Source organism: Heterocephalus glaber, unplaced genomic scaffold (assembly GCF_053883595.1).
Source record: "Heterocephalus glaber isolate CG9 unplaced genomic scaffold, H.glaber_assembly_v1.0 deba00001452, whole genome shotgun sequence".
NCBI lineage: Eukaryota > Metazoa > Chordata > Mammalia > Rodentia > Bathyergidae > Heterocephalus > Heterocephalus glaber.
The window spans coordinates 16,759,208-16,771,330 of NW_028258302.1; the positions used below are offsets into that span (position 1 = coordinate 16,759,208).

Genomic DNA, 12,123 nt, shown 5'->3' on the forward strand with positions numbered 1-12,123 from the left:
AATCAAAGTAACACTTGCTTCCAGGAATGAATTTGGAAGCCTTGCTTCCCTTGCAATTTCCTTGATGAGTTTAAAGAGTACTAGCAAGAGTTCTTCTTTAAATGTCTTGTAGAATTAAGGAGTGAATCCATCAGCACCTGGGGTTTTCTTTGTTGGTAAATTTTTCATTACATTTTCAATTTCACTCATTGTAATTGGGGTGTTTAGAATTTCTCTATCTTCTTCATTTAACTTTGGCAATTCGTATGTATCTAGGAATCTGTCCATTTCTTCTGTGTTTTCCATTTTATTAGAGTACAGGTTCTCGAAGTAGGTATTGATAATCCTCTGGATTTCTGCTGAGTCTGTTGTGACTTCACCTTTATCGTTTTTTTTTTCACCTTTATCGTCCTTAATTGCATGGATTTGAGCCCTTTCTTTCCTTTTTTTTGATAAGTTTGGCTAAAGGTTTATTGATTTTATTTATTCTTTTGAAAAACCAATGCTTTGACTCATTAATTTTTTGTATCATTCTCTTAGTCTCCATTGCATTGATTTCTGCTCTGATCTTTATCATTTCCTCTCTTGTATGAGCTTTGGGTTTGTTATGCTTTTCTTTTTCTAGGAGCTTGAGGTTCTTCATTAGGTTATTTAATTGAGTTCTCTCTGTTTTCCTAATATAGGCATTCACTGCTATGAATTTTCTGGATAGAAAAAATTTTCTGCATTGTGTTCCATAGATTCCTGTATGTTGTACTGACATTGTCATTTACTTGTAGAAACTGTCTAATTTCTTCTTTAATTTCCTCTGTGACCCATTGGTTGTTCAGGAGGGTGTTATTCAATTTCCATGGGTTTGTGGGGGTTTTGTGGTTTCTTATGTTATTGACCTCCAATTTTATTGCACTATGGTCTGATAATATACAGAGGGTAACTTCAATTCTTTTACATTTGCTTAGACATGTCCTATGAGCTAGCATGTGGTCTATTTTAGAGAATGACCCATGTGCAGCTGAAAAGAATGTGTATTCTGATTTTGTGGGGTGGAACACTCTGTAAACATCTATTAAGTCCATTTGTTCAATAACTTGGTTCAGTTCTAGAATTTCATTGTTAACTTTTTGTCTAGATGATCTGTCTATTTGCGATAGAGGGGTATTGAGGTCCCCCACTACAATTGTATTAGTGCTTATTTGATTTTTCATGTCCATTAATATTTGTTTTGTATAGTTGGCGGCATTCGTATTTGGTGCATATATATTTAGGATTGCCATCTCTTCCTCTTGGATTGTTCCCTTCACATGGATGTAGTGACCATCTTTGTCTCTCTTAATTCGTTTTGGTTTGAAATCTACTTTGCTTGCAAATAAGATTGCTACCCCTGCTTTTTTCTGGGTTCCTGTGGCATGGAGAACTGTTTTCCATCCTTTTACTTTCAGTCTATGAGTTTCTTTTTGAGTTAGGTATGTTTCTTGTATACAGCATATTGCTGGATTTTGCTTCTTAATCCATTCTGTCAGTCTATTTCTTTTGATTGGTGAATTGAGGTCATTAACATTGAGAGTTATAATTGATAGATATTGACTCATCCTTGTCATGATGTTTTGCTGTTGTTGCCTCTTTTAATTCTTATTTTTTCCCCCCTTTCCTTTTAGTTTCTTACCTTGCCTGGTGGCTTCCCTCTGTTGGGCCTCATGGAGTTGTGACCTTCATTGTCTTTTTCTAGGATACTGCTTAGAATTCTTTGGAGTGCTGGTTTGGTGTTCATGAAATTTCTCAGGTGTTCTTTGTTGTGGAAGTATCTAATTTCCCCATCGATTTTGAAAGATAATTTTGCAGGATACAACAGTCTAGGTTGGAAATTATTTTCTTTTAGTGCTTGAAATACTTCACTCCAGACTCTCCTTGATATGAGGGTTTGTGTTGAGAAGTCTGCCATGATTCTGATGGGCTTTCCTTTGTAGGTGATTTGTTTCTTTTCTCTAACTGCCTGTAGGATTTTGTTCTTCTGTTGGGTTTCTGGGATCTTAACTATTATATGTCTATGTGTAGATTTGTTTTGATTATGGCTAGTTGGAGTTCTATATGCCTCACTTATCTGTATGTCCAATTATCCACTTCTGTCTGGGAAGTTTTCTACTATTCTGTGAACAGTTTTTTTAATGTCAATTGTACTTTCTCCTGTTTTTTGTGTGGACTCCTATCAGTCTTATGCTATTCTTCTTTGCATCATCTAGCAGCTGCTGGATTGATTTCTCATGGTCCCTTACTATTTTGAAGAGATCTCTGTTTTCATGGTGCTTAACTGCAATCCTGTCTTCTACATCTGATATTCTATCTTCAGATTCCCTTAATCTGCTCTGCATGTTTTCAGTGGAGTTGTTTTTGTTTTTTGTGTGTGTGTTTTTTGGTACTGGGGATCGAACTCGGGTCCTTGTGCTTGCGCAGCAGGTGGCGAAACCACTGAGCTAAATCCCTGGCCCAACCTCAATAGAGTTTTTAATCTCCTGAATATCTGTTTGAATCTGTTTCATGGATTCCATTTCTTTCTTATGTTGGGCAATCATGGTTTCCATTTCTTTCTTATGCTGGGCATTCATGGCTTCCAGCATGTTTCTGAGCTCACCTATTTTTTTTATCTGTTTCTGTTCTAGAGCCTCTAATCATGTCTTTCACTCTGCTCACCATCTCTGTAGTTATCTGGGAAATTATTTCTGTTTTGAATTTTTCTAGAGCCTCATTCATCTGTTTTGTTACTTCCTGTGCTATCAGTTCAGGGTGTCCAGGTGGTTGATTATCAGACTTTTCCACCTTGTTTCCCCCAGAATTTGCCTTTTGTGGGGTGGAAGTCTGAGTTTGTGCCTTACTTAAATGTCTTCTCATTTTTGTTTTTGGTACTGTCCTTGGTTTAGTTCCTGGGATGATACTTTGAAGTTGTTTATTGTATCTTTGTTGATGTATTTAGAACACTTATGGAATGGTTGCTTCTCAGAGGTGTCTTCCAGATATAGCTGGTCTTTAGGTTTTGAGTCTCTAATGGCTCTGAGGCTGTCTCATTTTCATTATACCAGGAAGGACAACTGATTAGATCAATCACAACACCTTAGCCCAAGTGATACAATCTGCAACACAATAGCATCAAGTACCTCTTAGAAAACGACAATTTGTGGTAGTTATTAATCTATCACCTTTAACTGTGTGAATTAAATCGAGATCTAGGACCAAACCAACATATGTTTATAGTGAATAAATTCTTCAATATAGCAACTTTACCCTTTGGGATGGGGAGTTAGAAGGGATTGGGGAGGGAGGAATAGGTAAGTAGAAGGATAGCGGAAGGTTATCAGTGAGGCCAGAGGGCACAGGCAAGAGAAGGAAAGAGACAAAAAGAAAGATAAAGAAGAAATACGAATTAGAGGCAGAACAGGAACACAAAGGGAAACGAAGAACAATGTGGGACAGCAAGGGAGCGAGGCAGAGAGAGAGAAAGAAAAGAGAAAAGAAAGAAAAAAGGGAAAATAAAAAATTTAAAAGAGTAGCAAATAAGAAAAAAATTAAAAATAAGAGCAAAAAAAATAGTAGCAATTTTGAAAATAACAAATAAAAGGTAAAAATGAAGGGCCTCCTTCAGGGTATGTTTCTGCTGTCACAATAGACAACGTGGGCAGCAGTGTGCAGTTATAAGTCAATGAGTCTCAGTAAGCCAGTCACAGACTTGTGTGATTCAGGCAGATTTCTTGCTGCAAGTCCCAAGTTGAGCTCCCTGACCTCCTGCAGGGTTGAACTCTGCCAGGTTCTACTGCAGGTTCCAGCTGCCTTTCCCCTGAAGATAGTCCAGGTTCCAATGGGAGGTGATGATCCCTCCAACTTACCAAGCATGGTGGTCTGGTGTGCCTTTATTGCAGAGATTCTCTTCACTTTTCCAGTGGGCTTCAGTTTTCATTAGGGAGCCTGAAAGAGGCCCTCTCTCTGTTGTTCACTTCTGCAGCTCAGGACAATGGCCTTTATGCCCCTGCTGTGCCTCTGTAGTGTGGATCCAAGTAGCTGTACAGCCAAGAGGCAGGGGAGGGGGGCCCTGTTGCTGCAGGCGCCCACGAGGCTAAGCTGGAGGCTAGTGGGCATGCCCAGGGGTCCTCACCGGTTCGGTCTCCTTGGTTCTGATTTTTTAAAAGTTTGCAAATATGTTCAGTGTTGTCTCATAAGACAAGAATATATATTTGAGATGAGTTTTCATCAGTGATGAGTAAGCTTCTGCTATCTGGATAATTTGAGCAGGTGACAGATTATTTCTGAGTGATTTTAGCTACAAGAAATACTGTGGCTTCACTTTGCATATCAGTATCAGTTAAAGGCTACACTCTGAAAGGAAAATTTGTATTTTACTAAACACACACCTACTCTTGTTAATCGTATTATTCAATACACTGAAGCCATCATCATTAAAAGTGTACAAATAGCTGGGTGTGGTGATGCATGCCTGTTATCCCAGCTACTCAGGAAGGCTCAATCATTTGTTTGAGCCCAGAAGTTTGAGGCCAGCCTGGCAACACAAGACCTTGTCTCTTAACACATACAGAGAGGGAGAGGGAGAGGGAGAAGGAGAGGGAGAGAGAGAGACAGAGAGAGACAAGCACGCAATGTGTCCTGGGAAATTCAGCTGACTTTGCAAAGCTGAAGGGATGTGTAGAGTCAAGCTGCAGAGGATGAACAAAAAATAGGAAGAACAGAAAACGAGAGCAATTGGTCACAAATGGTGTTCCTCACTGCACTAGCAGAAGCTTGAGCTGAGGCTGCTGGCCGGGCTTTGGAGCTTTTGAAGACGGACCTATGGGATGCCTCCTGGGAGTCGCTCTCCATGGTAGCTGTTGAGTTTTAAATGGGTCAGCTTTGGAGAGGAACGCCATCTGCCACAGCCCTTCTATTCTGTCTTGAGAAGAGCATCTGATCCACAGCTAATCAGGGCTGCTCAGTGTCATTTCAACCTTTTGGAGAATACTGGAGAACATTGCACTTTCCAGTTCCTATTAGAAGATAGCTACAGAATTAATGAACCCGACCCAGGAATGGGTCTCCCATTTGTCTGTCTCTCCGTGGTGGGAGAGAAGTGATTTCTGTCGAGATACTGTAGCCCACATACAATGTGTTGATTAATCTCGACATAACAATGCCATGCCACAAATGTTTCAACACTTTGTTATCATTTGTTTTAAGGTTTTCTCCTAAAGCTCAAAATATGGAAAGCACCTCGTGCGGCTAAATATTTTGATGATCAAGCTTTCTGGGAGGTAAGAATTTTAGCCTATTCATATGATAGATTTTGAATGTATGAACTTAAAAAGATTTTGGGATATATATGTTAATGTGGTATTTATAAGAGTAAAACAAAAACAAAAATGAGGTAAAGAGCATTAGGGAAGAGCAAGTTCATAATGTGTGTTGGTGGGCAGTGGGCAGTTGGTAAAAGTTACCACTTTCCTGGGCCAGGGATTTAGCTCAGTGGCACCATGCCTGCCTCGAAAGCACAAGGTTCTGAGTTGATCCCCAGTACCAAAAGAAAAAAGTTACTGCTTTCCTGATAACTCAAGATCATCGAAGGTCTGTGAGGAGAGAAAGGCCATTGGTCACACCTACTCTCCTTGTCTGGAGTCATCAATGTCAGCAAATCATTTGACAGGAAGAGGATAGAATCACACAATACAAGAGTAAAGGAAACCTTGGGGTCATTGAATCTAACCCTCTATTTGGCAGATACTCAGAGAGGAGACCTGACTTGTCCAAGATCTCAGGGAATGAGTGGTAAAGCTGAATCTAGAACATGACTTTTTTTTTTCTTTGCTACTGGTCTTTGAACCCAGGGCCTTTGCACTGACTTTCAAACGGGATTGCATTCCCAACCCTTTTATTTTTTGAGACATGTTCTTCCTAAGTTGGTAAGTTGTCAAGTTGCCTAGGCTGGTGTCAAACTTGTGATCCTCCTGCCTCAGCCTCCCAGAGTGCTGGGACTACAGGCATACACCAACCACCCATTTTTAATCCAAGTCTTGATAAATTAAACTATAAACAAGGAAACTTGTAATATAGGAGTTTGGGGTTATCTAGCATAGGGACATAGCACTCAGCTGCTTCGGAGGATCTTTGTGTTACATTGTAGCATGTAGTCGTGACTCAGCCCTGTCACCTCCCTGGCTTCCTCCCTTTGACTTACACTCCCTGCTCACAAAGCACTCTGATAGGTGTCTTCTCAGATAATCATCTGACCCATGCCTTGGGTAGGCTAGGAATAGAGACCAATATGGCCAAAGGAAGTAGGCCAGCAGAGGTCAGACTAAGGTTTAGCATCATACCTTTGTGAATGGAAGAGACAAGACCAGGTGCTGGGCCTTCTGTGTCCCAGGCCAGTCCTTTCCCCACCCAGCATCCAAGACACACAAAAGGAACAGAGGGGGACTCTTATTATGGGCCTGGGCACATGTGACAGCAGGAAACAATCAGGGATGCTGGAGAGATGACCTGTCTCTTCTCCATTTCCTTCTCTTTTCTTTTTCCTTTACCTCTCCAAACAGCTTTATGAGGTACAATTGACATGAATGAGTCACACATACTTAAAATTATACAACTGGATATATATTAACATATTCATACACCCCTGAGATCATCACCACATACTAGACAAGGAACATATCAATCACTCCCCAAACATTCCTTTGTCCTTCAGAAATTGTTCTCCCATACCCTTTTTTAGTTCCATTCCCAGGCAACCACTGAACTACTTTCTGTCACTGTAGATTGGCTTGCATTTTTTTATAATTCTTTATAAATGGAACCATATAGTACATCTGGGGTTTTTGGCAGGGGGGTCTGGCTTCTACTTAGCATAATTATTCTGAGAGTCATGTTGTCATGTGTAGCCTGCCTCAACTTGCACCAGCTTCTCTTCCCTTTAGCAGCACAGGGGTAATCTAGTGAGAGGAATCAGAGTTGATTTAGTCCACTCATTCATTCCATGTGTATTTATTGAGCTCTATGCTAACCAACAAGGGACACCACAAACAGGACAAATATCCAGTTCAAGTATTCAAGTTGCAATAAACATTTGCTGAATAAATAAAGGAAATCTGAGACACTCTAACACTAGTTCAGCAGCAGGTGAAATAGAACAAGTTTGTACATAGAAGAAGACCTGATTCCAATCACAATTCCACAATGTATCATGTAAGCAAGTGCTTTGACTCCCACTGGTGAAATAATAGAAATCTGATGTGGAAAGATCCCAAGTTTGAGCCCAGCCTGGCAACTTAGCTACTTAGTGAAACCCTGTCTCAAAAAATTAAAAAATGGACTGAGATTGTAGCTTAATACAAAGATCCTGAATTCAATTCTCAGTACCAGAAAAAAAATCTTTAACCCTTACTGGGTTTTTTGAAGATCAAATGAAGCAATAATGTCTGTAACAATATTCAGAAAAATGCAAATCATCATGTGAATGTGAAAGTTAATTACTAGGGGTTTAGCCAATCATGAAGGAATATGTAAGCATAATAGCTATCATATTGCAAGTCTACTATTTTTTTGCAAGCTTACTATTTCTGATTTTGCAACATTATCTGATTTTATCCTCACAATAATCTTGTATGAGAACAAGTATCTCCATCTTAAAGATAAAGAGATTGAGGCCTATGGGGATGAAGTAATTTGCCCCCAGTGACAGAGCCAGTAGATGGAACAGGAGGAATTTGAACAGATGTTTGTCTGGCTCCAAAGACACACCACATATCAATGTGTTGTGGGCAGCTACTGGAGAACAGAATTTTATCCCCACCACCACCACTTGGGCAATCTTCTGATTTATTTTCTGGCAGTTGGGTAGAACCATTTATTCAGCATTCTACCATTTTCAACTTGCATTTGGAAGCCAAGTATCCATTACTGAGGCCAGGATTTAAATTTGCAAAGGTGATAAACCCAGGGATAATTTTTTTTTTCCTCCAGGGATAATTTTTAAAAAACTATTCAACAAGGCATTTTAAACACTACTAGACTACAAGAGGTGGAAGGGACATTCAAGCTAGCTCAGGGGCTGGGGGTGTAGCTCAGTTGTAGACCGTGGGCTTCACTTGCATGAGGCCCTAGGGTCAATCCCCAGACCAAAACAACAACAATAATGTAAATAAAAACAAAACCAACTCATCCATTCCTTCTCTGGGGGCCCAGACTGTGTCTGGTACTGCTGCGAAGGGTCACTCAGCCCTCTCCAAGGACACCCATCTCATTCTTGGCTGGTTCATGAAAATGCAGTAATTCATTTCACTGCACAAATGATCTAATCTTGCAAAAGTTATGTGAGGGACCGTGAGACAAATCTAAAGAAAACATAGTTCTGAGTGTTAAGGAGCCAGATATACCTATCTTCAGTTTCCCTGTAGTTGAAATGATCCTTGCCCAGGCACTAATTTATAGAAATTTAGTTTTATAATACAATTTTTCATGTATCATGTGCCTTTCCTAAGAGAATAAACTGCTTCCTTTGGTTCTTTAATAAACCATATACCTTACTGCATGCTTTGCAAAGCACAAAGATTCACTGACATCTCCTTTTTAAAATTTTTTCCCATTTGCCTTTCTGAAGTCAAGCAAGGAATCTTTTAGATGAGTTTACTGTGGACAAGCCCCTGTTTTGAGGTCTGTGAAGAGGTTAAGGACTTGGTTGAGAGAGCTGGGTCTTTATATGTGCACTACTCTAACTATGAAGGACCACATCATCCAGCAGTAACTGCTGGAAGAGAGAAGAGGGAGAGATCATGGATCAGGAATGTCAGGGAAGGCTGAAAGGTGGCTAGAGGCACTTGACATTCATTCATTCTACAGGCAACTAGAATTTCTCAAAATAGGGGGCTCTGAGTGGGAAAATGAGGCAATAAAATGAAAGTTTTCACATTAGGTTGAATGGTAGGAAGATTAGGAAGGATTCTGAGATGACTGCATTATGTTGAAAATCACCCACTAGCTTCTGAATAAGTATTTGCAGTTATCCTTCAACATCACCCCACCCCTGTGATAGGGATTGAACCCAAGGGCCTTATGCATGCTAAGCATGTGTTCTACTACTGAACTACACCCTGAGCCCCTGCAGTTTATTTTTAAATGATTTTATTGCCAAGAAATAGAAGCATCACCGGGCAGAGGATTTAGCTCAGTGGTTCCGCTGCCTGCCTCGCAAGTGCAAGGACTTGAGTTCAATCCCTGGTACAAAAAAGTAAATAAATAAATAAAATTTAAAAAAAATATATATATATATAAGTATTACCAATATTTTGGCAAAAAATACAACAAAATGGGTTGAATTCCTCTTGCTGTTTTATGCAGTTTTAAAAACCTAGCCATCCCATCAGTTATCACCCCTGCTTCTGATTTTAAATAAATGTTCTGAACATACAAGATAATTCTAGCAAATGCTTGTTCAACGAGAATGAGTAAAGCCAGCTTTTTGAAGTAGGAAAATATATTAAGAGACTGCCAATGATCTCTTAAAGTCTCAGAGGCTCAGTGAAAGGGCCTTCTGGGAAGAAACATGAACTCTGGTCCTAGCTCCCCCAGTGGTAGGCTGGAGACCCTGGGCAGGGTACTTTACATCTCTGAGGCTTGGTTTCCTCATTTATAAAATGAGATCTCTTAAGTTCTACGAGCATGTGCTCTGGAGTTAGTCAGATCTGCAGTCTCCCACTTCCACCTGTAACCTTGTATAGTGGAGTCCCAGCCTTCCCATTTCTACAATGCAGATACTGCCAACTCTCTCACTGGATGGTCATGGGCTTTTAAAGGAGATAGTATATGTGAGGTGCTGGTGCAGTGACTGATCCACAGAAGACATCCCTAGGTGTTAGCTACCATGACTTCTAGCTCTAGGATTCTGTAATCCAAGTGTTACTGCCCAAACTGGGATGATGTCTTCCAAAGTCAAAGAATTAAATCACAAGCAAAGGAGGTAGTTAAAAGGAGTGTTTATTGGAAGTATAAGACAGAAAACTCCCAGTAGTTGGGAGGGGTCCCAAAAAGGGTTGTCAGAGTGGGATCTTTGTCTAATGTCATTTATGTTTAGGTGGCCAGGTCCCTGGCCATAACACGTTAAGGTGAGCTTAACCTATAGAATTTGGGTATGGACTGTCCATACTGTAATATGACCTACAGAGAAACAGAGCATGCAAGAGCCATATACTCACTGATTAAGCACTCTTTGGCCAGTCAGGAATCTTGCTGTGTAATTAGGTAGAAGAAAGTATAAGGGAGGTGGAGATGGGTTACAATAGTCACTTTTCCAGTGTTTGCTTTTACATTCCTGAGCTAAGTGATCTATATAGCTTGAGTTAACATTTAACCCTGTGTATGTGCTGTTTTCTTTATAAGACTGACCAGCCCAATGTCATCTTAGGCCCTGTCCCTTGCAAGCTGCCTATTTATAAGCTAAATAGCTAAACTACCTCTTACACAAAGTTACTCAACATGAAACGATATTGAGTGGCAGGCTGTAGTATGGCACAAAAAGGACTCAGGATACAGTCAGCCTACAGAAGAGAAGACCCAAAGGAGACCTAAAAACTCTCCCCAAACATTTGAAAGATTGGAATATAGAAGAGGAAAAGCATTTGTTTCCCTATGCTCCTCCAAAGAATTTCAGCAGGCCAGGTGGGAAACACACCACACATTTCTAAAAGTTTGCACTGTTTGCAAAGTAGAATGAGCTACTTCATCTGATAGTAGCAAGTCCCCTATCACTGGAGTTATTTAAAAAGTCAGATGATTATTAATGATTCAAGTAAAGAGGTAAATGAAGGTCTATCTAAGATCTCATCTTACTCTGATTTTATGAAAGAAACTCTCAGGTGTTAATCAGCTAGCTTTCCAACACTGAGACAAAATACCCAAGAAAACAACTCAAAAAAAGAATTTATTTTGGCTCATAGTTTCAGAGGTTTCAGTCCATGGTCACCCTGGTCCATTGTTTTTAGGGTTATAGGGAGGCAAAAACACAGCAGAAAGTTTTGGCAGAAGAAAGCTGCTCACCTCATGGCAGCCAGGAATGAGGGAGGGGAGCAGAGACAAAGAAAGACAAGACCAGGAGCAAGACACAGTCTGTTCAACTAGGTCCCATCTCCTAAATTTCTATCACATTTTAATGATGCCATCAAATTATGGATTAATCCACTGACATTAGAACCCTCAAATCCAATCACCATCCAAAAGTCCCACCTCTGAACCTTACTGCATTGGGAACCAAGCCTCCAACACATGAGCCTTTCTTTGAGTAACATTTCACATTCCCATAATAGTTATGATTAAGTTTGAAGAGATCTAGAATCAGTATGCATATAAAATTTAAGAGTATAAAATTTAAGAGTATAAATATAAAATTTAACAGTATCAGCACTAAACATGTTTGCTTTGCTTTTACAGTTTCCTCACTTGGCTGTTGGATTTTAAGCAAAAGCATCCAAAAATAACAAAGCTACTGATCTTGGAAACACAACTTCCTTTCCCCGCTGCCCGCCTGTTTGTATGACACTCATTATAGCAGTCTCTATGTACAAAGAAACAGAGTCAGATGGACTTGATATTTTAAAAAGATTACCAATTTAAGTGGCAATTTAATAATGTTAAATAATGTTTGGTTTTATTAAAGACAATGCTATCCATATTTTAGGTTGCAGATTTGATTCAATTCTAGTGCCAACTGCCAGATTTTTTCTCATGCTTAATAAAGTATATTATCGAGGTAACTCCTACCTACAGCCACAGCAGTTAATTCAAAATTTTAAAAAGTCAAAAATTCACTTCTAGTTTTTGCAGACATTCTTTTATTCTAGCAGTTTTCTAAGACAGTTGGCACTTCGTGAGCATACCCTGAGTCCCACTGCAGGGAAAGAGCTTGGGGTCACTTATGAGACAGAGATCCACGGCCTCAGAATGATTACAACACTGGTTCTGACCTTGAAGAAATCATTTTAAGTCTCCATGGTTTACATAATCTCATGTATAAAAAGGTGGACCTCAACTACTAAGATTCCTTCCAATTTTCATTTTATAGATCTATGCAAAAAAATTCATGAGCAATTTCATGGGTGATGACAGCAGGACAGTCATTTCTTTGCT

General features: G+C 39.7%; 1 protein-coding gene across 1 annotated transcript in view; it reads left to right on the forward strand.

The window, feature by feature from the left end:
* Rhce (Rh blood group CcEe antigens) overlaps positions 1 to 11,761 on the forward strand; it is a 41,035-nt gene extending 29,274 nt beyond the window's left edge. Inside the window, exons 9-10 of the mRNA XM_004850608.4 lie at positions 5,191 to 5,264; positions 11,428 to 11,761. Coding sequence (XP_004850665.1) covers positions 5,191 to 5,264; positions 11,428 to 11,454 — 101 coding nt within the window. The 3' untranslated portion in view covers positions 11,455 to 11,761. The remainder of the gene's footprint in view (positions 1 to 5,190; positions 5,265 to 11,427) is intronic.
* The last annotated feature ends 362 nt before the right edge of the window (positions 11,762 to 12,123 follow it).